The following is a 26,409-nucleotide window of genomic DNA, read 5'->3' as shown; positions in this document are numbered from 1 at the left end:
TATGTTTACAGGCATCATATCATAGCAACACTTAAAAAAAAAGTCACAGGCTTACCTTGCAACTGCTTGAATCTTCCTTCTAACTGATTATAGTTATATGGCACCTGAGCTGCATAACCCGGGGACAATGGCGCTGGCATACTGGTTGATTTTTGTAATTCCATTTACAACTCAATGATATGGCAAACTGCAGCATAAAAAACCCACAGGTTTCTCCACCAAACATCCAAGCAAATCCCAGCTTCCTCAGAAGGTTGGCCCCCCTCACCAGTGAAAATGCTCAGGCTGAACTTTAAGTAAATAACAGCTTCGGTTCAAAATCCAGTAGTGTAGCTTGATGGTAAGTTGCCAGTAGCACATTCAAACTTAAACCACCATGGTTTATTTTTCTCCCTACTACATGGAACCCTCAGTGCTTCAAGATGGTTTCAGTTACAAACCTAACCCTAATGCAATTAAACTATAAAATAAAAGCAAGTTTCAGATTCAACCCAAAGTAAAAAGCATAGAGCCATCCACTGCCCTCCTTTCCAAAGATTCCAGGAGCAGCAGCACACACCTCAGTCAGATCTTTCTGCTGGTTTGTAATATAATCAGTAGCCACTCACTGTGTACTTAGTGGTGATGTCACTTGATTAGCATAAAGCATTGTAGAAGCAAGGAAGGCTGTACCAAGGGTTAGGGGGTGGGGGTGCAGAGGAAGGGCTAAAAGGATCTTGAAACATTCAGCCAGCTTTTACAATCCAAAGCACTCAATGGAATGTATACATTCCAAGCCCTTAAGTGAAAAGCTGAAAGCATGACTCTCCTCCTGGACTTTTTTAAAGCATCTAGGCATACTCTAGAGACAATGGTACCTTCCTAAACAAAGCTGGTGGAATTACAATCTTTTGTTAAGAGCCTCATGTAACGGAAAAGTCTCAGATTACTATCACTTGAAAAGGAGAGCACTTTTCTTCATTTATCTTCACGATTGTTCACTTAAAAAAGTAACGCTGACGTACAAGAAGCACTTATTCAGTATTTAGCACAAAGGCTGTATTTACAAATATGGACTGTGCTAGGGACAAATGCCTTTGTAAAAATGCTGTTTAAATATCAATTCCTTTAATTTAATTTTAATTGCAGATGCTAAACATTTTGATCTCTCACGTATTTTTCTGCCTGCTCAGTTACATGTATGGTAGGTATTACTGTGAGACTAATGATTTTCCATGGCTGCACTCCGAGGAAAATACAGGGGGTGTGGGGGGGGGAGGGGGAGCGTTAATGTAAATGAAGATGTCTTGTCCCTCATGGTCCTGACCCTGACTGGAGCCTTTTAACACTTCCGTAATATAAACAGCAGCAGCATGAGAATTATCAAAACTCAAATGATCTTCAATTATATGACTGCTTCAGTTTTTCTTCAGAAGCATCCTTCTCCCCAGCCCTCTCCTTTCAATAATATAAATTCACAGAGCTCAATTCCAGTTTCATGTGCCCACTACAGATTCTTGTTTGCCTGTTTTTTTAAAAAATGCTGATAATGTTCGCACAAGCATTTTTTCCCTATTTCTCGCATTTCCAAATTCCTTTCCATCTGAGTCAATGCTCCCTTCCTCTCCCACTCCAATCCCTCAGTTACTATTTCAAAATGTTGCCTTTGTTTGTCACTGCAGTTTCACCAGTTTTTAGTCATACAGTACTTGTAAAGACAATTTCTGTAGGAGAACCACAGTCTACCCCACAGATTGACGCAACCCTACTCCTACTCCTAGTTATGTGCAAATTCAAGCAGTCCTATCAGAGGTACCTGTGAACAAAATGCACAAAGGATCTGATTCTGGAGGTGTTGTACAGTCATTGATATCAAGAAGCGTGAAGGGGTTCAGCACCTCACAGGAGAAACTCGAGGTGGAATTTCCAAAAGCCACACAGGACCAAAATCCCATTGATAGTTAAAAGTTCTCGTGCTCCTAAGCCCTTGACTACACTTCAAAGTTTTGCTGCTTTTTAAGTATTCTGGCACAGATAAAACAGCAAAACATTCTTAATATAGCTGCTGTTATACTGATATAAAAACGTTCATACCTATGTGGCTATTTAGGTTCGGCAAAGTGAAATAGAGCTAACCCTAGTTAAAGTGCCTCATACCAGTCGAGCTGTGTCCCTACTAGGGCTTTTACTAGGCAGTAAGAAAAAACACACACACCCTTGCCGACATAGTCATGCCTGTAAAACTTTTTAAGGAAGGGCTAGTCTACACTGGCAATGCTAAACCACCTCCACGAGAGGCATAGCTCCCAGGGCTGGTGCACTGTTTACATTGGCGCTTTACAGCGCTGCAACTTGCTGCGCTCAAGGGGGTGTTTTTTCACACCCCTGAGCGAGAAAGTTGCAGCGCTGTTAATTGCCAGTGTAGACAAGCCGTTACTAAATAATAGCAATGTAAACTAATGTAAGTGCAATCAAATCTCATGCTTTAGGGCAGGCCTGCACAACATGCGGCCCGCGTGGGCTCACTGTGCGGCCTGCAGGGGGTGAGTAAGCAAGCAGCGGGTGAGGGAGGGGGGCTGACGAGGCGAGCGGGTGGGCAGTGGCTGGGGGTGAGTAGGCAGGCGGGCAGTGGCCGGGGGGCAGGTGAGCCGGCAGCGGGGGAGGTGGCAGCTGAGGAGGGGAGCAGGTGGGCAGTGGCAGGGGGTGAGTAGGCAAGCCAGGAGGGTGTGGGGCTGAGGAGGCCAGCGGGTGGGCAGTGGCAGGAGGGGGCAGGTGAGCCGGCAGCTGAGGAGGCGAGCGACAGGCAGTGGCGGGGGGCGACAGGTGAACCGGTGGTGGGAGTGGGGAGCTGAGGAGGCGAGTGGCAGGCGAACCGGTGGTGGGAGTGGGGAGCTGAGGAGGCGAGTGGTGAGTCGGTGGCTGACCTGTTCTACTGATCTGGTCTGGCTCTGATCCCCTCTCCAAGGGTTGCAGCTGTCTGGAGGTGCTTGCCTTCCACGTCTTCCTCATTCACACCTCATTCATTCAACAGGGCAATTGATTATGAAGTGGGGGGAGATCTTATTCTACTTCTAGCAAAAAGACAGTTTTCTTTTACCTTAATTATATTACCTTAGGGGCCTGCTATAACATATTACCAAGGTTCAATACCGCTGTTTCGGTGGGGCGGCGCTAGGGAAGGAGGGTTTGTTTCCGCAGGGTGGGCGGCGCTGGGAGGGGTGTTTCAGCAGCACTGGGGGGTTGTTTCCACGGGGCGGGCGGCGCTGGGGTGTGTGTGTTGTGTTTCAGGGGGCTGGGTGGCGCTGGGGAGGGGTTCGGCCCTCAGCTGTTTTCTTCAGAGCAATATGGCCCTTGCCGCTTTACGAGTTGTGCAGGACTGCTTTAGGGAATTATCAGCAGGGGTCAGGTAAGATTTTTCACCTCATTTGCAGTATTGCACAATGGCTGGGTGTAACTGTGTACACACATGTGGATGTATGTATAAATTCAGGGGGGACAGAAAGGGCTCAGGAAAGTTTGCATCTTCTTCTAAAGCAACAGGTCTTGATCACTGCTGGAGGCAGGATACTCTACTTGGTAGAACATGGCTCTAATCCCAGGAGGGCAAATCCATGTGCCTACTAAAACCTTTTCCTGATAATCTTTGTACAACCAGCTGTCTCCGAAATGCACAGAAAGCATCATGAAATCCACATAGTGCATTTGCAGCCCTCTGATCTCCAGTAGGGGGAGGGGAGGTGCACCAACCATACAAATTCCACAGCAGGTCCAAAATTAACGAGAATAATGTTTGGAATCACATTGGCTGGGCTATAATGTTCAGATATGGATTTGAACTTTCCCAAAGGTCAAGGGGGGGTTGGATCTGGTGTGCCAGTACAGGTCCATCTTGCGGAATTCTTTTTTGTAATTTTCCTCCTACAACGGTTAACCTTCTGGCTCTAAAGTCTGACCTATGTTATATTGATATGAAAGCTTTTTCCTACAACAATAGGTAAGCAGTGCACATACTTGTGGTCATATCAACTCACCTACAGCATCCACACCCTTAGCAAAGTGTTGCTATGCAAGTCTTGACTGTAACACTACAATAGACATGATTGATAATAGAGTAGAGATATGCTTTAAAATAAAAAAAAAATCTGAATAATATCACTAAGACAATAAACCACTAAAAATAAAATGTGAACTTTTAATCTCTGGATAGTCCCCTATGTGTCTGAATATTGAATTTGATAAATTTGAGTTGATGAATTTCTTAAGTCCCTGGAATACACCTCAAATTGCACTGAAAGAGAGATTCTTTCTCAACTGCACTGTTTAGTGTTTAAAATAGGAAAATGTCTGCAATACACCAAATGAAATGCTAAATCATTTTCTGTGAAGAGCCCCCTCATGGCTTGTATTTATTTTGATGTTGGTAATAATGACTGTTATGGTAATGCAAATGTCTCACACGCTGCACTGTTTCTATTTCTTGGAGATGGTGTTTGTTTTTTGTATTTTTTAATGAAATAAATAAAATAATTAAATAAAAGGCTCAAATTAACCATTTGTTTTCCGGACCAAATATTAGTGTGAATTTGGTTTTATATAATGCCCTTCACCACTATTCCAAGGTATTTCAAAACCTGCCACAAAATACCAAGCAGTACTGTAGAACCACTCCATAGTTAAGGTTGAAGCCAGCTTCCCATTATGAACCTATTGCCAGATTTTGGCCTCTCCACCACAATGTGGGGCAACACTGCCCTGAACAGGGATCAACTACAGCAGATACAGAGCAGTGCAGGCTCTATGCTACTCCACCACTCCACATAGGCGCATGCTGAGGATGGGAAGAAGCTTTGTGTTTGGACAGTTTATCTGGTTGGGTTTTCTGTGTGTTGTGAAAAAAACGCATTGGTACACTAGGACGTCTTGTACTTGTTTTCTGTGAATTTTGCCCCCGCTGTAGTTGCCATCCTGTTTACTTGCCATGTGGACAGCCTAACTGATCTTTTAGTGATCGATATGACAGTTTTCCATAATGATCACATCAGCTATTTTGGATGGCATTGACCACCAGGTGATGCTGACTCAGCTGCTGAATTATGAGTTATACTTTCCTGGGCACACTATACATTTTTAAAGGCTGCACTTGACACTTTGGTGATAATGCAATGGAAAGAGCAAAGCAAATAGGTTCTGTCTGTATTTCTGAAGCTCTATACCAGATGTATCAAGATTTCTCACAAATGGGAATCCTGACAGTTCCCATTTTTGCTCTAGTAACATAAAATCCTAATATGTTTATTTGCTATTGACTCCAAAACTAACGACCTCGTATTTAGTTTACTGCTATGTGGCAATGCACTGAATTTATCACAAGGTTCTCATGTGCACCAAGCCCTTGGGATATTTTTCATTTTTAGACTTCTCTTCAGTTATTCATTTTATTGACCAAGAAACCTTAACAAATATTAATTATGTGATATATTATGGAGGGGCACTAATGCCATCATAATTAAGGTTAAAGGTAACTTCTGAGTACAGGCCCAACTTTAACAAAACCAAATCGAATTGACATGAAATGTCACATCATATCTCATCACTGGTTAGAAATTTTTGGAAAGTGTGGTGCAAATCACATCCTTAGTTTCAGATATGTTGGGTTTTTTAAAACAATGTCCTTTTTTTTTTAAAACAGATTTTCCTAGTACTTTTGTGGCTCAGCATCTCTCTGAAACAGATTTACCTACACATTTCCAATTACTCTTCCCCCATTGTATTTAACACGTAGCTTTGGAGTTTCATGTAACTTCATTTAAATAATAGCTATCACAAACACCACACAGAGATGATTACTGTATCCATTAACAATATACGTACACATTACAAAATTAGATGCATGCATCAGCTGGATTCATGCTTTGTAAACTGCAAATGGCCTGACTGGAACTTTATGACTAAAGTCTTATGGGAGACAAAAGGGTCTGATATGGTAATAATGAGAGTGGGAAAACAACATCTGGAGGCAAAAGACTATCTGGGACAGAATAGGATATACCCCTGCATGGATTTCAAGATCTGCCAGTCTTTCCAAGCAGCTTATAAGGTCTTCACAGACTGCTGTCACAGGTTAAAAACACCTCAGGACATTCCTATTCAAAAAATGAGTTACGGTTGAACAAATATATCACTTTCTTCAGCCAAAAAACCCTTGAGAAAATTCTGTCATTTTCTCAAAAAACATAAAATTAGCAAATCTGGAAATTCCAAGTTAAGGTTCCACTTTATAATTCTCCTCCAAAAAGCATTCAAAAGGCTGCATGCGCGATTCATATTAAAAAAAAATAATCTTAACTTGCCTCTTTAGTGCCAGCTTGCGAACTACCAGAAACTCTAAACCCTATAACAATCATAACCAATCATACACAGTCATTAGGATTCAAATACAATATTAATTTTTTCTGTGGACACTTGTGAAGTTAACTTGTATGACAGATGGTTAAGGGGCAAAGGGCTTAGGAAAAAATGTTCTGGTTTTGACCTATTCATCAAAGACATTTATTTATTTTCTGTCACCCTATGTTTAAAGCCAGAGAGGCAATACACAAGGTATCCTTAGCTATTTTAAAATTATAAAATAAACGTATTCTTTGCACTGTTGTGTTCTGAAACAAAGCAGTGAAACTAACTCTGTGAAAGGCAATAATCTCTGTAGAGAGAAGCAGTATGCAAGCTACGGCTTACAATAATTACAGACCTTCTAGTTAATCATCATCACTGTCTTTCCTTCTTACTCATGTTTGCTCTTGTAAATTCTCTCGTTGGTAACTAACTAGAGAAAATCTGAAAGGTAAGAAAGGATGATTTATTAATCTAAAATGCCACACAAGTCACATAAGAGTTGCTACTCCCCAAAAAAGGGTAAAGGTTGAACACACCTATTTAGTGCAACTGCAAGAATAGGACAGATTTTGCTCTCATTAAAACCGATGTAAACCCAGGGTAACTCCACTGACTTTACTCAAGTTACTCCAGGTTTAAACCAGTGTAAATGAGAGCAGAAACTGGCCCTGTGTACACAATAGTTACTCAGATAATAAGGAAGCAGCTGCCTTTGCCACAGACAATGAAACTTGGAGTGCAATATCTCAAAAATAACTATGTGTGTTACATTTTACTCTATATGTAACATTAAAACTAAATCTTCCAAATTACCTGTTTCCCCTCCAATTTTTACCTAATACACTGGAGCAGGGAAGGAAGAATCAAATACACAATATCATAAAAACTATGCACTAACCTCAACTATCTCTCACCTTCTGCAGTTATTAGTGTTAATATATTGGAACCAATAAGTTCAATATATAAACAAGCATGTCATTTTCACACATTTTTCCACAATTCCTTAGCCTCTAGTCAGATGTATCAGAAGAAAACAAAATAAATATACTGACACATTTGATCATGCAATTTCCATTCATTTCAGTTGAATTTAAGTGCTAGTTAATACAGGCCCATTCTTCAGTCAACTACTCTTAACCAGGGCTTGTTTTCTATGGAGCTTTCAAGATTTATTTTTTTTTTTTGGTTGGCTGGTTTGTTTTTTTTAAACTTTGTGTCTGATCTTGTACCGTTGAAGTGGATATAAATTTTGCCTTTGCCTTGGCAGGATCAAGCTCTCTACCCTTCATGTAAAACTTAAGCTAATTTTCTTCTGTATTATCCAGGAAGGGATTTGAAAATGTACAGCATCAAATGTGACTGTTGAATACTGCTACGTTTGAAAAGTCCTGCTGCACACATATTACTGATATTATTCTAAAATTTAAGAAAAATACATCTCCTAAAAATCAAAAGTTGTTTTTGAAGAGACACAAGGCTTTGATTTTTGTGAACACATGCTACTTTTTACCTCTCACATTTATCAATTATATAAAACAGGTTTTCGCAGATTACCAGTTGCCCAGGGAGCTGCCAGCTACATCTGGAGCGGTCTGAGGCATAGACGTTTGTGCTGCACCATGCAGGTACACGCCACCATGTATCCCAATGGTTTGAGGCAGACCCAAGCAGTCGTTATTCGGTGGATCGTGACCTTGGAAATCAGGTCTGACATAGCTTGGAATTGGGCTTCCAGTAGGGAGGCTTTAGCTTAGGTCAAATCGAGCAGTGTCCTGATGAACTCTATTCTCTGAACCAGGACCAGGGTTGACTTCTGCTCGTTTATCAACAGATGGAGTGCCTGGAAGGTGGCCTATTCTATACTGATGCTGTGCTGCACCTGAGCTTGCAACTGACCTTTGATCAGCCAGTCATTGAGGTATGGGTAGACTTGCATGCCTCGATGCCTGAGGAAGGCTGCTCCCACCGCCATGCACTTTGTGAAGACCTGTGGCACCTTTAAGACTAACAGAAGTATTGGGAGCATAAGCTTTCGTGGGTAAGAACCTCACTTCTTCTTACTTGCATCTGAAGAAGTGAGGTTCTTACCCACAAAAGCTTATGCTCCCAATACTTCTGTTAGTCTTAAAGGTGCCACAGGACCCTCTGTTGCTTTTTACAGATTCAGACTCACACGGCTACCCGTGTGAAGACCTGTAGGCCTGCCAATAAGCCGCAGGGAAGATTGGTGAATTGTTAGTGGCGTTGACCCACTACAAACCTGAGAAATCTTCTGTGACCGTGAAAGATAAAGGACCCTTATTTCCACATCTCTAAGTCGAGGACGATGTACCAGTCTCCTGGATCCAAGGAAGGAATGATGGAGGCCAGGGAGAACATGCAGACCCTCAGTTTCTTGAGATATTTGTTGAGGCGACGCAGGTCCAGGATGGGCCGCAGACCCATCTTGGCCTTCGGGACTAGGAAATATCGGAATAAAACCCCTTAAGTCTCGTCTCAAGAAACCACCTCTACGGCCCCCACACGTAGGAGGGCTTGCACCTCCTGGACGAGAAGCTGCTCGTGAGAAGGGTCCCTGAAGAGGGATGGGGTGAAGGGTGGGAAGGAAGGGGGGGGATGAAAACTACCCAACAGTCCAATGTTATATATGACCACGCTGGGCTGAAGGCTGACAGGTTGTCCAAAAACGAAAGGGAGAGGGCTCTGGAGTTGAGACTGGTACATTGTCCTCAGGCATACCTTCAAAAGACCTGCCTGGCCCCTCCAGGATATCGAAAAGAGCCTGACTGAGAGGCTGAGGTAGGAAGGAGGGGTTGGCATTCCTTATAACACTTCCCTTTTCTTTTATAGGGCTCCTGTCTGGGAAGTGCCGCAAACCTAGGAGGCTGCTGGAGCCTAAAGTGTAAAAGGCCCCAAGGAGCAAAGGGTGCCTGTCTGTTCCAAGAACAGGGAGGTGTCCTCAAAGGGGAGGTCCTGGATGGATTGCTGCACTTCATGAGGGAGGCCAGAAGACTGGAGCCACAAACAGCACCTCATGGTGACTGCCATTGCCACAGTCCTAGCTGCTGAGTCAGCCGCATCCAGAGCCACCTGGAGGGAGGTCCTGGCCACAGTCTTGCCCTCCTCTAGGATTGCTCTGAACTCCAGCCTTGACTCTTGTGGCAGGGAGTCCTTAAACTGAGACAAGTCTCACAAATTAAAATCATACCTCCCCACCGGGGCCTGCTGGTTGGATATATGTAACGAGACTGCCCGTCGAATAAACCTTACGTCCAAACAGGTGCAGTCTGTTGGGCTCTTTATTTTTGGGGGTAGCATGCAACTGCCCCTGTTGGTCCTGCTCATTCACCACTGACACCTGCAGGGACCCCAGGCACTGGGAGGTGTGAGTAAAGGTACTCAAACCCACTGGCTGGGACATAGTATTTCTTCTCTGCCCTTTTTGAGGTGGGGGCAGAGAAGAAGAAGTTTGTCATAGTGTTCTGATGGGGCCCATCACTGCTTCGTTAATTGTTCAAGGCCACTCTGGAGGTAGCAGCTGCAGCCAGGATGTCTATTAGGTTATGGGCTGACTCCTTAAGCTCCTCAACTTCCAGGCCCAAGTTCGCAGCTACCCTTTTCAGGTGTTCCTGGTGGACCCTGCCCCTGAAATCATCTTGTGGGACCGGGTTACTAGGGCCTGCAACTGCCTCGTCTGGGAATGATGAGAAGGAGGCCTGTGCCGGAGGAGGGGCTCCCTCATCCTCCTCCACCATGTTCATTGGAGCCATGTCTTGGATGTTGGCACTAGGGTCGATACCAGAGTCCGGGTCCGGTGACGGACAGGAAGAGATGGCAGCTCACCTTTCTGACACTACCGAGTATGACCGATGGGAAGGGGGGCCCAGTATTTTGGGAAACCCCCAAGGATTCCAGTACTACCACTGCATTGGCCAGGTGCCAGCAGGAGGGTGGTATCAAAGTCTGGTTTGTAGGTTGGGTACCAATAGGTCTTGGGTGGAGCAAGGATTCCGCTTCAGACTCCAAAGAGGATTCCTCTCCTCGAGACCATGGTGGAGCAGTACCCGCTTGCTCTTTCAGGCAGTGCCGGTGAACAGGGGACTAGCAGCAGGCTGGTGACCGCTGCACTGGGACCATGGAGGGCTTGCCTCGGTCGGTGCTGTGGTGGAGTTTGCTGCATCGCACCCCTTTCAGTTTTTGGTCGCCTTGGGTGATGAGGAGCCTTGAGGGGCCAGCGGGATCAGGAGGGACAGCCGACGGCTGCTCCTGGGAGTCGGTGGCAGGTCCCATACCGGACTCAGTGCGCTAGGCGGAGTCAGCAGTGTTGTTTCTTATGCCGCTTCCTCAGCACCAGGGATGGGAAGAGCCCGGTGCCAGGGGAGCACTCTGCATGGATGTTGAGGTGCTCGGTGCCGATTTGGACGAGCTCAGCTCCGAGGCTGGAGTGAGGGCTGCCTCCATAAGAATAGCCTTCAGCCAAATGTCTCTATTCTTTCTTCTGCATGGTTTGAAGTCCCTGCAGATCTGGCACTTTTCTTTAATGCGAGACTCCCCCAGACACTTTAGTCAGCCAGAGTGTAGGTCACTCACTGGCATTAGCTTGCTGCACAAGGCACACGGCTTGAAGCCTGGGAACTCGGAACATGCCCAGCCCTTGGGCCGAAAAGTCCCTTGATGACATGGACAGCTACTAACACTCCTTTATACACTAACTCTAACTAAGAGCTATATATACTAACTACAATAACTATACAAAATATGAACAAGGAAAGTCTGAACCACTGGGAAAGAAGCCTTGCTGCAGCAAGAGGGGTCATTCCAGCAACCATCATGGGCAGTAAGAAGGAACTGAGAGGGCATAAAATATTAGGGCTCAATCTCAATTTGAGCAGGAGCATATACAAATCCCTGCCTGCACTTTGAAGATGTAATCAACCACTTGTGTGCTTCTAACACAAGCCTACATGCACAAGTGTTAGCATTTGCACTTGGGATGACCATCAGCACTAAAATGGATGAAAAAAGAGCTGACTAAAAAGCAGCACTTTTGCTTTCCCAGGGTTCCTGTAGGAATTTGCTTTGGTATCAGTCTGCCCAGTCTGGCACTCTCAAAGCTTTGTTCTGAGTTTTAGATACAAATCACACTGCCACCTTCAAGTGAACCTGCAAGTTTCACATGGTTCTAAAATGCAGTAGGGGCCAGAGCTACAGAAAACATTTGATAAACTTTTAACAAATCTGGTCTGAGTATCAACTTTCCAATGAAATATTACCTCACCCACCTGGTCTCTGTAATGAAATCAGGTCAGTTGCACCTGGTTTCAGGTTCCCCTAAGAACAATTTGCATAGATCCAGTATCAGCAGAAGAGTTGATGTTACCATTGTAGCAGGACGTCCTTGTCGACTGTAGCAACAGAACTCTTTCACTGAGAAAGGGCAGCTATGAGTTACTGATATTAAAAATATTGATGTTTTATAAAACTACTGAAATCCAGTGTGGGTGTTTTAAAAAAAAAAAAAAAAAAAAAAAAAAATCACTTTTACTTTCTGTCAGCCCAGGAAGAAAGAAAACCTCTCTTGAGTGTTAAGTGTCAATTGTGCTCAGCTTGTGACCAAAGAAGAGTTGAGTAGTGCTGGTTTGCGTGCCTCCTTTACATGAGCAATCTTGGGCAAATACACACCCACTCTATCAAACCAAGGCATTTACACCAGGTGATTAATGTAGTTTACTATTTATTAGAGCTGGTTAAAAAAAAAAAAAAAAAAAAAAAAAAAAACACCAATTTTTCCCATGACATTCTGAATGAAAAATTTTCATCCACTTCTTTGGGGAGACTTTTTTTAAATGAATTTAAATTTTTAGATTTGATTTTTGAAAACTGAAAAAAAATGAAATTTTTAATTTTTCTTTTTTCCCTTTCGTCCCTTTTTTCCTTATTTGCTCCTGAATTCAATAGCATGAATGATATCTAGGTCTGGATGAGGTCTTTTTTTCTTCCCCTTGCTTTCCCCCTCCCCCCCACTCAATAATTTTTCAAAATTTCCTCAACTTGTGAAGTGTGATTAGTGAGTGGCTACATGTCAGTGTTTTATTTTTTCTGTTTACTGCTTAGTAACTTATAAAAGTTGGAGAAGTTTTGAAACTGCCCTATGGCCCATTCCTAATATTGTTGGAGGTTTTTTTTAATCCCAAATGTGGAGTCTTCACCCAGGAAAACTAACTTTTAATGCCAAAATAAATGAACTATCCTTTTCCTTATTTTCTAAAAGCTCCTTCACAGGCAGGGAAAATGTGGGGGTGGACTTGGGGGATTTGGGAATTGTCTATTACTCCAATAATGCCTCATGCCTGAAAAGAAGTGCTATGTGTATAAATTGGTGCAAAGAGTGCACACACATATATATAGTCCAAACTTACCCACTGGCAAGGCTTTACTGGTAATTAAATACAAAAACCAAACAAACCACAACCTAAGCTTCACCTAAAGCTTGACTATTCCTAGGGTTTTCTTACATGGCCTTGCCCAGCCTTTAGTTCCCACTGCCCTTAAGAAACACTCCAATCCTTCTTACCTCCTGACTGGAACTAACATCCCCTGCCAATATGAGCCAGCTGTGATTACCCTGCATTTTTATGGTTCTAGCACCTGCATTTAGGATTGCCCAACAGAGGAGCCCTGCATTGCTACAGAGAGTCATAGGGACTGTCACATTGTTCCAAATGGATTGTCACCATCTTCTGTATTTCTCCTGTTCTTATCTCTTCTCATTCCCCACGTCCGTCTTTCTACCTCCTCACCATCAATTTTTTCTCCTCAAACTCTCATATAGGGCACCTTAGACTTACACTTTCCCAGGCTCTTCCCTCACAGAAAATCCTCCAAGCCCCTTCTACCCATCTTGGCTGTGGTCAGTGAGCTAAATGAGCAACTCTTTCACATTTCCAGATTCACCGTTGCCTCACTTGTCCTTCTAACTGGTAGAGAGAAAATGCATAAATGCTGCAGAAGCAAATATAGACAGGAAGAGACAAGCAGTCTTCCTTCCTGGCAGAAGGTGTTCAACAGCATTGGCAGAAACAACAAGGAGTCTGGTGGTACCTTAAAGACTAACAGATTAACAGATTACAGACTAACATGGCTACCCCCCGATACTTGACACCAGCATTGGCAGGTGTGTCAGTCCTGCAGCATTCATAGTGTTTGGTGTGAAGCAAAGGGTGAAAAACTCATTCAGCACTCAACCAGCTCAGTAATAGCACAGTAAATACCATGACTTGCCCTGAAATTTCATATTTATATAGTGCCTCCCATCCTGAAGGATTCCAAACACTTCAAACAAACTGAATAGTATAGATTTACAGTGTTGTTTCCCACCCAACAATGTGGGAAAGAGGACATTTCTGTTAAGGACAAAGGCAAATTGGAAGTGCCATGAAGTCTCTGAAGTCTATGCAGAGCTGCCAGTAACATAGTTCATAAATTTTAACACCAGAAGGGACCACATTGTGATCATCAGTCTAGTCTGACCTTCTGCATAATATGGGGGTAAAGAATTTCACCCAGTCCTCCAGTTGAGAGAATTATTCATCCCTACTGTGAAGTGAACATGGTCAAGTTCAATTACTTATGATTGAGCTACAGCTTATCTTTTAGAAAGACATTCAGTCTTGATTTCAAAACTCCAAGTGATGATGAATTTATTACTTCCTTTGGTAAGCTGTCCCCGTGGTCGATTACCCTAACTATTAAAAATGTATTCCTCGTTTGATTTTTTTTTTTAACTTCAGTTTCCAGCCATTGGATCTTGTTATACTTTTGTGCACTAAATTGAGGGCCAGATATCTTATCTACCATTTACCATCTCGCATTAAATTAGATATCTTTGGCTTGTGTTAGAGTGATGTGTTAGGTCATGATCAAGCTGCCTCTTAATAATCTCGTGTCTGACTGCGAGGTGTTTTTTCTAAACCATTGTTGTAGCTCTTCTCTGAACCCTCATCAGAAAAACCAACATAGAGTAAGTTTCCTGTTGAAGAGTGAAGGCCGAGTCAAATCTGTGGTCTCAGGAAATGCTTTGGTCACTAATCTTTCCCCTACAGAATATCTCTGAAGTTATTAGAAATTAAGGAACATTTTAAAAAATCCTGTATTGAATTTTACTTTGAAATAAGTTCTGCTAGACATTATTTTTACTAGAGAGTTATCCAAGCAACAAAAAGGAGAAACTCAAAGAACATTGAGTTTTGGCTCCATAAATACAGAAGCCTGGCTAGTTAGAAGCTTAAAGAATATTTTCTTCTACATACTAAGAGTTTGCATACAGTTCTCCCTTAAATTATTGGCTCATGGCTAGATTTTGAAATGTGCTTAACACTATGGGACAAATTCATCGCTGGTGGAAGTCTTAAGTCTTTTTTAAAAAATCTGCCATTATTGGCGTGTGGACAACTATCAACAAGAAACTATTTTTTAAAGTCATGATTCAGCAAAACATTTAAGTACATGCTTAAAATGAAGCACATGCTTAAGTATTTTACTAAATTAATGCTATAAGCAGTACCCAGCACAGAAAAGAGCCTGGGCTAATTGTTAAATATATGTAAAATGTTGATGATAATAATAACAAAAGTAGTAGATTTTAGCCTTTTAAATCTTCTGGATTTTCGTTCTGGGACAGCTCTTCAGCTGGTATAAATCAGCACAGTTTCACTGAAGTCATTGGAGCTATGGCAATTTACACCAGCTGAGGTTCTGGTCGTTTTCCATTCTAGACTGATAGCTCTCCTCCAGAAACATGTGCTTTAGCGTGATTTCATCTGATACAACCAATGTTCAGTTGGGCATCTCACTAGTGCAGGGACTCTGGAACAATTTTTAGAGTGTGGGCGCTGAGAGCCATTGAACCAAACTGTAAACCCTGTATATAATGGAATCCACTTCAAGACAGGGGGTGTGACAGCACCCCTAGTTCCAGCACCTATGCACTAGCATTCAGGTTGTCATCCATGAAAGATTTCTTACTAATCATGAGCACTTTTCCTTTCTTCTCTGTGCAACTTGGCTCCCAGAAGTATTTTAGTTCTCTTCATAAATAATATCCTGCCTTCTCTTTACTGCTTTTAAGAGCCTGTCCTGCTCCAGTTGATGCAGAAAGCTACAGCCCACTTAACTCAGCAACACAGGCAGCCAAAAGCACATCTCCACAGTGCTCCACTCTCTTCAGATACCATAGTGATGAGCGGGTGATGAAAACAAAGACAGACCGGATAGAACTGTACTGCACCAATCAGGGAGTCCTATGACATTTTTCTCTTCTCACTTACAGCAATGTAAATCAAGAATCATTTGCACTGAAGTCAATGCAGTTAACATGAGAACAACTGTGTAAGAGAACAGAATCAGGTCCATAGGCTTACTGACTTCTCTGTTACCTCATGGGAATTTCACATGCAAAAAAAAAAATAATAATAATAAAATAATAATCATCTACATTTATACCAAGTTTCCAGCCTCCTTTCCACTGTGCAAAGATGGCTCTCTGTTATACAATTAATGAGCTTTTATCACTTCCTTTACTTTCTTAGATGCTCTACACTTACTTTTGAATAGTTTCCATTTGGCTAAACCACCAAATCTAACAAATCACTCTGTCTTCAGCTGAATCACAGAAGCATGAAGTTCATCCCTCTTTGTGCATGAAGACTGATGCATGCCTGGAGCTCTTTCTGTGAGATTAAGTGGTGGAAATATGGTGCCTGCATTCCAGTCCCAGAGCTCAATATACAGGCAAGATGCTGGGCTCACAGAATACACTGGTCTAAAATTTTTGAGAAGTTGTCTGCTTCAGAGATAAAATGTGCTATTTATTATGTATTTTGATGTGCTGAATTCAAATATGACAATTAAAACAACTGATTGGCTACTGTTTCTAAGGCTTGGTCTACACTACCCCCCTAATTCGAACTAAGGTACGCAACTTCAGCTACGTGAATAACGTAGCTGAAGTTCGAAGTACCTTAGTTCGAATTAGTTCGAACTTACCTTGGTCCACACGCGGCAGGCAGGCTCCCCCGTCGACTCCGCGGTACTCCTCTCGGCAAGCTGGAGTACCGCAGTCGACGGCGAGCACTTCCGGGTTCGACTTATCGCGTCCAGACTAGACGCGATAAGTCGAACCCAGAAGTTCGATTTCCAGCCGTCGAACTAGCGGGTAAGTGTAGCCAAGGCCTAAGATATTTAAGTTTTTACATTTTATGTCTATGTATATTGTGTAGATAGAGTTTTAATCATAAATTGTAAACCTAGGTCTTTTCATGCGTTTATGGTTGCTTTCCATGATAATATTTCACCTGCCCTGTTTATGTAACACTTTAAAAATCAGCAAAAGGGTTATATAAATAAAATGCATTATGAAACAAAAGGCAAAAAACTATTATGTACATAGTTTAGTCCTATTCAGTGTCTACTCGGCGCTTCTTGGCTTGTCTCTTGTATTCATTAAATGGAGCATCTCTTGTCACTGTCCAGCAATAGTCTGCAAGCACTGATGGGCTCCATTTGCCCTGATAGCGTTTCTCCATTGTTGCAATGTCCTGGTGAAATCGCTCACCGTGCTCATCGCTCACTGCTCCGCAGTTCGGTGGAAAAAAATCTAGATGAGAGTGCAAAAAATGTATCTTTAGTGACATGTTGCAACCAAGGCTTTTGTATGCCTTGAGGAGGTTTTCCACCAACGACCTGTAGTTGTCTGCCTTGTTGTTTCCGAGAAAATTTATTTTCACTAACTGGAAGGCTTTCCATACCGTCCTTTCCTTGCCACGCAGTGCATGGTCAAATGCATCATCTCAAAGAAGTTCATGAATCTGAGGACCAACAAAGACACCTTCCTTTATCTTAGCTTCACTTAACCTTGGAAATTTTCCACGGAGGTACTTGAAAGCTGCTTGTGTTTTGTCAATGGCCTTGACAAAGTTCTTCATCAGACCCAGCTTGATGTGTAAGGGTGGTAACAAAATCTGCCTTGATTCAACAAGTGGTGGATGCTGAGCACTTTTCCTCCCAGGCTCCAATGACTGTCGGAGTGGCCAATCTTTCTTGATGTATTGGGAATCTCTTGCACGACTATCCCATTTGCAGAGAAAACAGCAGTACTTTGTGTATCCAGTCTGCAGACCAAGCAAGAGAGCAACAACCTTCAAATGGCCACAAAGCTGCCACTGATGTTGGTCATAGTTTATGCACCTCAAAAGTTGTTTCATGTTGTCATAGGTTTCCTTCATATGGACTGCATGACCAACTGGAATTGATGGCAAAACATTGCCATTATGCAGTAAAACAGCTTTAAGACTCGTGTTCGATGAATCAATGAACAGTCTCCACTCATCTGGATCATGAACGATGTTGAGGGCTGCCATCACACCATCGATGTTGTTGCAGGCTACAAGATCACCTTCCATGAAGAAGAATGGGACAAGATCCTTTTGACAGTCACGGAACATGGAAACCCTAACATCACCTGCCAGAAGATTCCACTGCTGTAGTCTGGAGCCCAACAGCTCTGCCTTACTCTTGGGTAGTTCCAAATCCCTGACAAGGTCATTCAGTTCACCTTGTGTTATGAGGTGTGGTTCAGAGGAGGAGGATGGGAGAAAATGTGGGTCCTGTGACATTGATGGTTCAGGACCAGAAGTTTCATCCTCTTCCTCGTCTGACTCAAGTGAGAATGATTCTGGTGCATCAGGAACCGGCAGTCCTTCTCCGTGGGGTACTGGGCATATAGCTGATGGAATGTTTGGATAATGCACAGTCCACTTTTTCTTCTTTGACACACCTTTCCCAACTGGAGGCACCAGGCAGAAGTAACAATTGCTGGTATGATCTGTTGGCTCTCTCCAAATCATTGGCACTGCAAAAGGCATAGATTTCCTTTTCCTGTTCAACCACTGGCGAAGATTTGTTGCACAAGTGTTGCAGCATATGTGTGGGGCCCACCTCTTGTCCTGATCTCCAATTTTGCAGCCAAAATAAAGGTGATAGGCTTTCTTAACCATCGTGGTTATACTGCGCTTTTGTGATGCAAAAGTCACTTCACCACAAACATAGCAGAAGTTATCTGCACTGTTCACACAAGTACGAGGCATCTCTGCTCACTTTGGCTAAACAGAAATGTGTCCCTTTGCAAAATCAAACACTGACAAATAAGAAAGCACGACACTGTATGATTTCTAGAGCTGATATAGGGCAATTTGTTCAGCAGAGTGATGTAAGCTTTGCTATGATTGCATCATCCATGACTTCTAGGAATAACATGATGCAATTCATATCATGTATGATGCAATACCAGCTTCAGATTGCATCATTCATTGTTTTGCCTAAAAAGCAAGTACTGTCCAAACCCAGTCATAGATTTATTCATAGATCCAGTCAAAGATGTATTTTAGTCATCTCTGGTTTAAATTGAGATCCCTTCCCTTTATAACTCACTTATCCTCCGTCATTCCCAAGTCAAGGGTCGTATATACTGAACCAATAGCATATCTTGAAAACTAGAGCCAATCAACAATTTTAAGCATCATTTTCGTTCTCAGTGACCCAGAATTAGTAAAGTTTGCCTACATTTATTTCAGAAGCATTTTGGCTGTAGAGCAGTGGGGGCTGGAAGGGACCTCTGGAGATCATCTAGTCCAACCCCCTGCTCAAAGCAGGACACTTCTTACAAGCTATTGCCGGCCCCAATAGAGCTTAGCTGGAGGCATAAAACAACTATGGTTTTCAGAGTTTTCAGCACATGCTGCCAGCAACTGCTCACATTCTATACTACTCCCAAGATACTTAACTAAGGGCATGTCTACACTTACCACTAGAGCAATCGATCCAGTGGGGGTCGATTTATCGCGTCTAGTGAAGATGCAATAAATCGACCGCTGGGCGCTCTCCCGTTGACTCCAGTACTCCACTGGAGCGAGACGCATAGGCGGAGTCAATGGGGGAGCATCAGCAGTCGACCTACCACAGTGAAGACACCGCGGTAAGTAGCTCTAAGTACATCAACTTCAGCTACACTATTTTCGTAGCTGAAGTTGCGTAACTTAGACCAATTTAGCTCACCTCCCCAACCCCCAGTGTAGACTAGGCCTGAGATCAAAGTCTATTCTGACCGTTACACTTGTCATACCTGGGCAATTTGTGTTCTGTTTCACACAGCTATTAACTTGCCATCAAGCAATCAGTTCCTTTAACCAATTCATCGTATCATTTGATAATTTTAATTACTACCCTTAAAACAAACCATGGTGTATCATTTAAACAAACTGGTAATATATATAGCATTTGTCCTTTTTGCAGTCTGGTTTGAACTGGTTTTATAATCAAGGAATTATACAGGAACATGGATCTGATATTTAATCGCAGCGGGAAAGCAACTGATTTATGTATCTGGGCTGTTTGCATACTAGCCATATTTAAAATATGTATTCCTACAACATCTACTCCTGCACCTACTGAGAGATAACAGGGCCATAATGAACACCTGTGTTTATGCCATACCAAAACCATGCTTTTCTTCTGAGTTGTAACAATGCTGTACCAATTGCCTATGTGCCAAACTATGTATAATGATATTGTTCCAAAAATAGTATCATTTGTACCATTTACTTGTATATCTACTGCTGTATGTACGATAGATAGATAGATTGATCCATGTGTGGCACTCTGTACCTCAAAGCAGCACCCTAGAACCCCAATATTCACTGGTGTCATATAATTATGAGATATTTCATACAAAGCATGCCATGTAAGATCTCATATGAAAGATCATGATTTGCTGAAACCTATTGTTCTGTCCAAATATGTATATCATCGGTGCATATGAAATTATGAGATTTTGTTGCATGGTTGTTACAAAATACGTTGTAAGTTTGAGAGTCTCTACTGCAAGTTCCACAGTGACAACAAGGGTAGTGATTCCCACCCAGGAGGGTGATAAGTGACCATTAATCAGCAGGGGAGTTATAAACAAGGGATTTACAATACTGTAAGAAGGTTGCACAAGCATCACACAATGGGAGATTGCTCAACTCCATGAGTCAGCAAAGCCCAGCAGGACATGTCTGGGCTAGTGTTTTCCAGGCACATGGACTGAGGGTATAAAATAAGGGACAGTGGCACTGTGCCTTGGCCTCTCTCCTCCCCCACCTATGCTGGACGCAACAAGAATGCTGGGAAGACAAAGACTTCAACTAAGGACACTATTCCCAGGATTAAAAGGGGAAGCCTGTGTATTAAGAACTATAACATCCAGTGGGGTGAGAAAACTGCTTGATCCAAATACTGCCTAGTGTAATAAGGTTTAAGATGTAGACTGTATGCTTATCTTTTATTTTCTTTGGTAACTATCTCTGATCTTCTGTGCCTACCATTTATAATCACTTAAAATCAATATTTCTGTAAGTAATAAACCTGTTTTATATTTTACCTAAAACAGTGTGTTTGGTTGATGTGCTTGGGAAATCTCAGCTCAGTTTACAAAGGCTTGTGTTTGTCCTCTCCACATTGAGAGAAGGGTGCACTGGGTAATAAATGTCCACTGGTCAGGCTTCTGACCAGGGCAAAATGGAACAGTTCTGGGGTGCAAGGCTGGGGAGCTGGGGGGAATTGGCTGGTGCCTTTCCCTGTGTGATTTGTGAGTGGCTCAGGGAGCATTCATACAATCTAGCTGGGCATGGGGCTCCACTTGCTGTTGTGCTGAGTGATAACATCACCTGGAGGGGTTCGCTGCTTGTCACTAGCAGAGCACTGTGAGAGACAGCCCAGGCTGGAGAGTTAAGTGGGCACTGTGGTACCCCAGTTTCAGATTGTATCCCAGGGATCCCGTCACACCATGTATGTAATTTTCCTCTGCATCAGCCTGTTAAGACTTTTTAAAATGCGGGGGGAAGAGGAAGGAATGAAATAAGCCAAAAATAAACAATTTTGCTACTTGCTTGCTGATCTGTTGTTTTTTGTTTGTTTGTTTTTTAATTCTCTCAACAACCTTAAAATCAACTAAATCATTTACTAGGGACAGATGGGGTTAAGCTTTAAATATTATCATGACAGCATAGTGCTCACCACTGGTCTATATGAGTATGGCAGGTAAGGTACAAAAATGTAACAGTAGCTCTTCTGCCACACTCCCTCCCTCAATGCCACGTTAGATGCTAAAATTATATCCATGATTTTTGGGACTAGAATGTATCACTCATTTTCCCTCCAGCTCACTTGATTCTATGCTGGTTCCAGTAGGCACTAGTTCCAAGACTACAGCTTAAAAAGCCATTCCAGAAGTAGAGCCCTAACTGTGTCATGCCAGGTTTACACTAGAAAAGATCTCCCTGTATATCTGTACTGAGACAGCTATATCAACAAACCTTCCTAGTGTAGACACTATATATGTTTATAAATGGCAAAAAAAGGGCTTTTGCTCTGGTTCCCTAAGCAAAATAAGCTATAAGTATATGCTGGTATAACTGAATCTACACTAGAGCTTTTGCCAATACAGAAATGTTTGGGCGGGTGGGGGAATCATACCTGTAACTGACACTACTAGACCAGAAAAAGTTTTTAGTGTACTAAAACTAAAAGTTACTAAGGTCATGTTTTACTTGACGTTAATAACTGGCCACGAAGCTGTTAACCTAAATGGAGCAACTGCTACAATTTTCTCCCCTCTCTCTCTCCCCTTCCCTTGAAGTGTAAGCGAAATAATCATTTCCTCGGCCTGGTGTAATAAAATGTAGAAATTCTTAAATTAGTTTTAATTGCACTTTGTTGCCAGAATATAGGACTACTGGGCAAAATATCAGATTAGCAAAGAACTGTAAATTGCTAGACTGCTGATACAGCACAGTGCTAACACACACCTGATGGGAGATCACCACGGTCCCTTCTCTTCAAATCAGGTGTAACCCAGCAAGTGGTAGTGATATGCTTGGTCTCCAAAAGGAAGGAAATTAACTGCTCTGCTGTATGGGTGCTACCCACGAGATGGTTGTGGATGGATGGATATGCTTGTATGTGGCAATAAAATGTATCTTCTCTTAGTCTTAGGGGCCTACATTTTCAAAGGACCCATTCATTTTAAGTGTCCTGTTTGAGACACCTATATCTCTAACTTTCAGAGGTGCTGAAAACCCACACCACTAAATGAATCAATGGGTGCAATGAGTGATCAATACCTCTGAAAAATCAAACCTCAGGCACCAAAAATTAATGCACATTTTTGAAAATTTAGGCTAGATTTAGCGCTGTTATAGTGCTGTCATCTGGGAAAGAAAAGGGGTCAGGAAAAAAACAGAGGAAAAAGAAACGGAATAGGACTTTAAGGAGGCTTGTGGGGATCTCAGCAACCAGAAATGGATCATATGCATTTCCTTTCTTTTCCGTCTTCCTGGGTGGGTTATGCATTGCTACAGTAAATAAATCGGAAAGACTTCCAGTCTTTGAGCAGCCCTAAGAATTCCAGCTGACGAAATACACAGTGAAAGAGGTGCATCTGCTAACTCAGCACCGTGGGTTTTATGTTTCTCTTTTGTATCAAGTGAATCCTTCAGATGTCCTTTATACCTGATCTCCATTTGTCTGTGAGGCCTTGAACGCTTCTATATTATTTAGAAGTATCCATCCAGACTACACTCCACTTAAATGCTTATTTTTTAAAATCAATGTACTTATTTTTATTAAGATCCCAGACATCTTACCTGACAAAGATTCATGAAAGATATTTTGGAAAAGATTAATCTCAATAGTATCTTTTAAATGTATGAATGAGCCTTTTTAGCTTTGATAAGGGTGCAAAATTTACATCATTGCTTTATATTCCTTTGTTACTGATTTTGGACTCAATACTTTATTTTGACTGTATATTTTTATTGGATACTTCATAAGCTGAAGGGGCAGAAACTTTGGTACTAGCGATATGTTAGACAGATAGCAAGGGCAAACAAGTGTATGCCTAAAAAGTAACGTACGCAGTAACTTGATAAGTCTTTCCCTTTTTTGATCTGGAGCTGTTTATTTGTGTTTTATCCAAATGACTAAATACTCTTGGGTAAAAAATAAAAATGTCTACCACAATGCACTCAGTGTATGAGGTTCTCTGGGGGCCTAGAGAACAAATGTGGGTAGTCCAAATTCAAGCTGAAGTATTGTGTCCAAGGGCTACAGTGTATCTACCCATAGGACAGACTCACTTTGTAGCTGCCCAGCACATCTCCAGTATGAATTTTTCTGTCTTCAGCCTAAAAAACCCCATACTACCCTTATTAACAAAGAAAAATACATGAACAGGATAAACTCTTTGACAACTTCATTTCCTACTATTTGCTTATGGAAGCAACTCAAGTTGTTGACAAAGAACGATGAGCCATGCATGGCTTGGGTCTTGTCTGTCTAAAAGACCACTCCTGTCCCCACGCACAACCGTAACGTTTAAGGTCAAATGTGGCTGTTAACGCTCCCTAAACATGAATGCTTTGTGGGCTGAGGATAGAGTATCCTAACTCTTACTTTCTCAGGTAAACCTGAGGGACAAAGATTAACATTTAAAATGTGGAGTTAAGTGAATAGCTTTAGGAAAGCATATTTGAAAAATTTGGGCTAATTCTTTATTAACATCTAGTTGAGAAATGGAGTATTTCGGAGGTGGCATACTTTTCCTAACACTGCTTCCTAAGAATGCGCTATGTGGCAGATGGCATTTGAACCAGTAGGATTATTCACACTGACTACAGAAGCATGGGTTGTGCAGTCGCTAATGCCTGCAGCAGTGCCACTCGTTACTACCATTACTTATAAGGGTGCATAAAGAATCACGATCTGTTCTCTAAGACTAATGCTGGATTTGAGATACACAACAGACTGTTTTGTGATAGGGTAGGATAACAGGGACATGGAGATATGCATTTTATAAAGAGCAATATATTGACAGGAGAAAATTCCACAGACTTAATGATGAATCTCCCTGTATCCATATTCAAATGGTTGTAGCAACCAGAGCTGTTTAATCATTTTAGAAGAAAAGCCATTCTTAACAGCAAAACTGAGCAAAGCGCTCCATTTCTCTAGAAGGGAAATTAAAGACATTGTCCATTTATGGAACATTGACTAAAACTACCCTTTTCATGGATCCTTGTGTTATGGGTCCTAACACAATATATATTTCCTAAGGTTGATATATGGTGCTTGTGATTTTTAAGTTTTTACCTGACTGACACTTCTATCTGTAGAGTAGGTTGAGAGACTATAGATTCTCACTAATCTGATGTTTAATTTGACCTGAAATTTTGAAGCGAGAAATCTCTTCCAAAGTTTAATCTAATGTGTTTCTAAAAAGCCTACTGTCGTTAAATCATAGCGCTATGAGCATGTTTGGAAAACAATTTCTTTCCTAAGATTTAATAATGGGAAATACCATAGGTTACAAGGCCCTACATTTATTTTGTTGGAATCTAGCGCTATACCACTTGGCAGACTGGTCAGTCCTGCAAGAGCGAATACAATTTTGTCCATCCAAAGAGGGATCAGGGTGTCAGCATCCTATCACAAGGATCAGAAGAACTAAAGTTAATAAACATTTGTCTGGCAATGACAGCTTACTGGGGCATGCCTTGTGTACGAAGGTGTCAAGGTACAAATATTAGTCAAATATGTCTTTTGATTATCCTGTCACTTCAGAGAAAGAGCGATGTCTTGAAAAAGCTACATGTTCCTGGGTGATCTTTAGCTGTAGTTATCTAGGGCTCCTGTCATTCATGTGTCACTTCAGAAAAGAAAAATGTTGCCATCGGGAGATGGCCAAATTGGAAAAGGAGCCTGCTTTATAATCTGGTGACCTGCTCTGATCCGGAACATCCAGAAAGAGCCAGTGTCCATCTAAATTCAATTTGCTAGCAGACAGTGAGAAGCTAGCAGGTGGGTGAAATATTTTCAGAGATAGAAAAGATTATTTGATTAAAAAACACAAAAGGAAAGAGAAGAACTCTCTTTCTCTGGTGAAGTTGTGTACCAAAGCCCAATGAAATCAGTGGAAACACTTGCATTGACTTCAATGGGCACTGGATTGGGTCCTAGAATACCCCTGCTCTTGTGTTCTAGAACACCTCTGAACCTTGTAGAGTATCATTTAAAGGTTCTGAACTGATGTGGGGAGAGAATGGATGATTTGAATATATTTTACTTATCTTTAACTTTTATCATAACAAAGGCCTAGAATTCTCCCCACCATCCCCTCCATATACCCATCATTGGAGATAGCTAAAATTGGGTGGATAATTAGCAGTTCAAAGTTTAGGCTTAATGGAAGAGGAACAGGTCAACAAAACCATCCCATATACTATCCAGATTAATAAGAGAACAGTGAGGATATACAGTCCTAGACTGATGGAGGATTAATTTTTGGCCAAAGTGTTGTCTGTTGGTAACAGTGAATTCTGCTGCATCAGAAGAAGCAAAATTATGTATAAGTATTTTCTTTCAAGAGTGCAGGGTCTTGTTGTCAACAATAATGGCTCCCATTACTATATGCTTGGTCATAAAGATGAGCAAGTTATAGTGCCACAGGACTCTGTTGCTTTTTACAGATCCAGACTAACATGGCTACCCCTCTGATACTTGAATGATTATCTAGTCTGACCAGCTGCACAACACAGCAATAGGATTTTACCCAGCGATTCCTGCATCTAGCCCAATAACTTATGACTGAACTAGTGCATATCTTTCAGAAAAAGAACTAGTCTTGGTTTAAAGACCTCAAGAATCCACCACATGCCTTATTTGTCTGCTCCAATAGTTAACTACCCTCACCCCCTGCTAAAAATCTGAAACTGCCTGTCTGCCTGGTGAGACTGAAGAAAGGTCATCCATCAGGGAGAGTGCCTGCAGTATTGGTTCAGACTATAACTAGAACCTTTGATCTGAAATAAAGCTCTGTGATGCCAGTATTTCAAGCAGTGCTGCACCAGTGGAAGGAACAAGCCAAGTCTCTGGCTAAGGCTACAC

General features: G+C 42.0%; 1 protein-coding gene across 3 annotated transcripts in view; it reads right to left on the bottom strand.

The window, feature by feature from the left end:
* SPTBN1 (spectrin beta, non-erythrocytic 1) overlaps positions 1-26,409 on the bottom strand; it is a 196,511-nt gene that overhangs the window by 108,322 nt on the left and 61,780 nt on the right. The window contains exon 1 of one of the 3 annotated variants that reach the window (XM_034764398.1): positions 56-576. The exons of the other annotated variants lie outside the window; for them this stretch is intronic. Within the exon in view, the coding sequence (XP_034620289.1) occupies positions 56-164 (109 nt within the window). The 5' untranslated portion in view covers positions 165-576. Of the gene's footprint in view, positions 1-55; positions 577-26,409 lie in introns of those variants that run through there. 3 annotated transcript variants of the gene reach the window in all.

Source organism: Trachemys scripta, chromosome 3, assembly GCF_013100865.1.
Source record: "Trachemys scripta elegans isolate TJP31775 chromosome 3, CAS_Tse_1.0, whole genome shotgun sequence".
NCBI lineage: Eukaryota > Metazoa > Chordata > Testudines > Emydidae > Trachemys > Trachemys scripta.
Note: the sequence above shows the minus strand (reverse complement) of the source record. Positions and strands in the feature narration are given on the sequence as shown.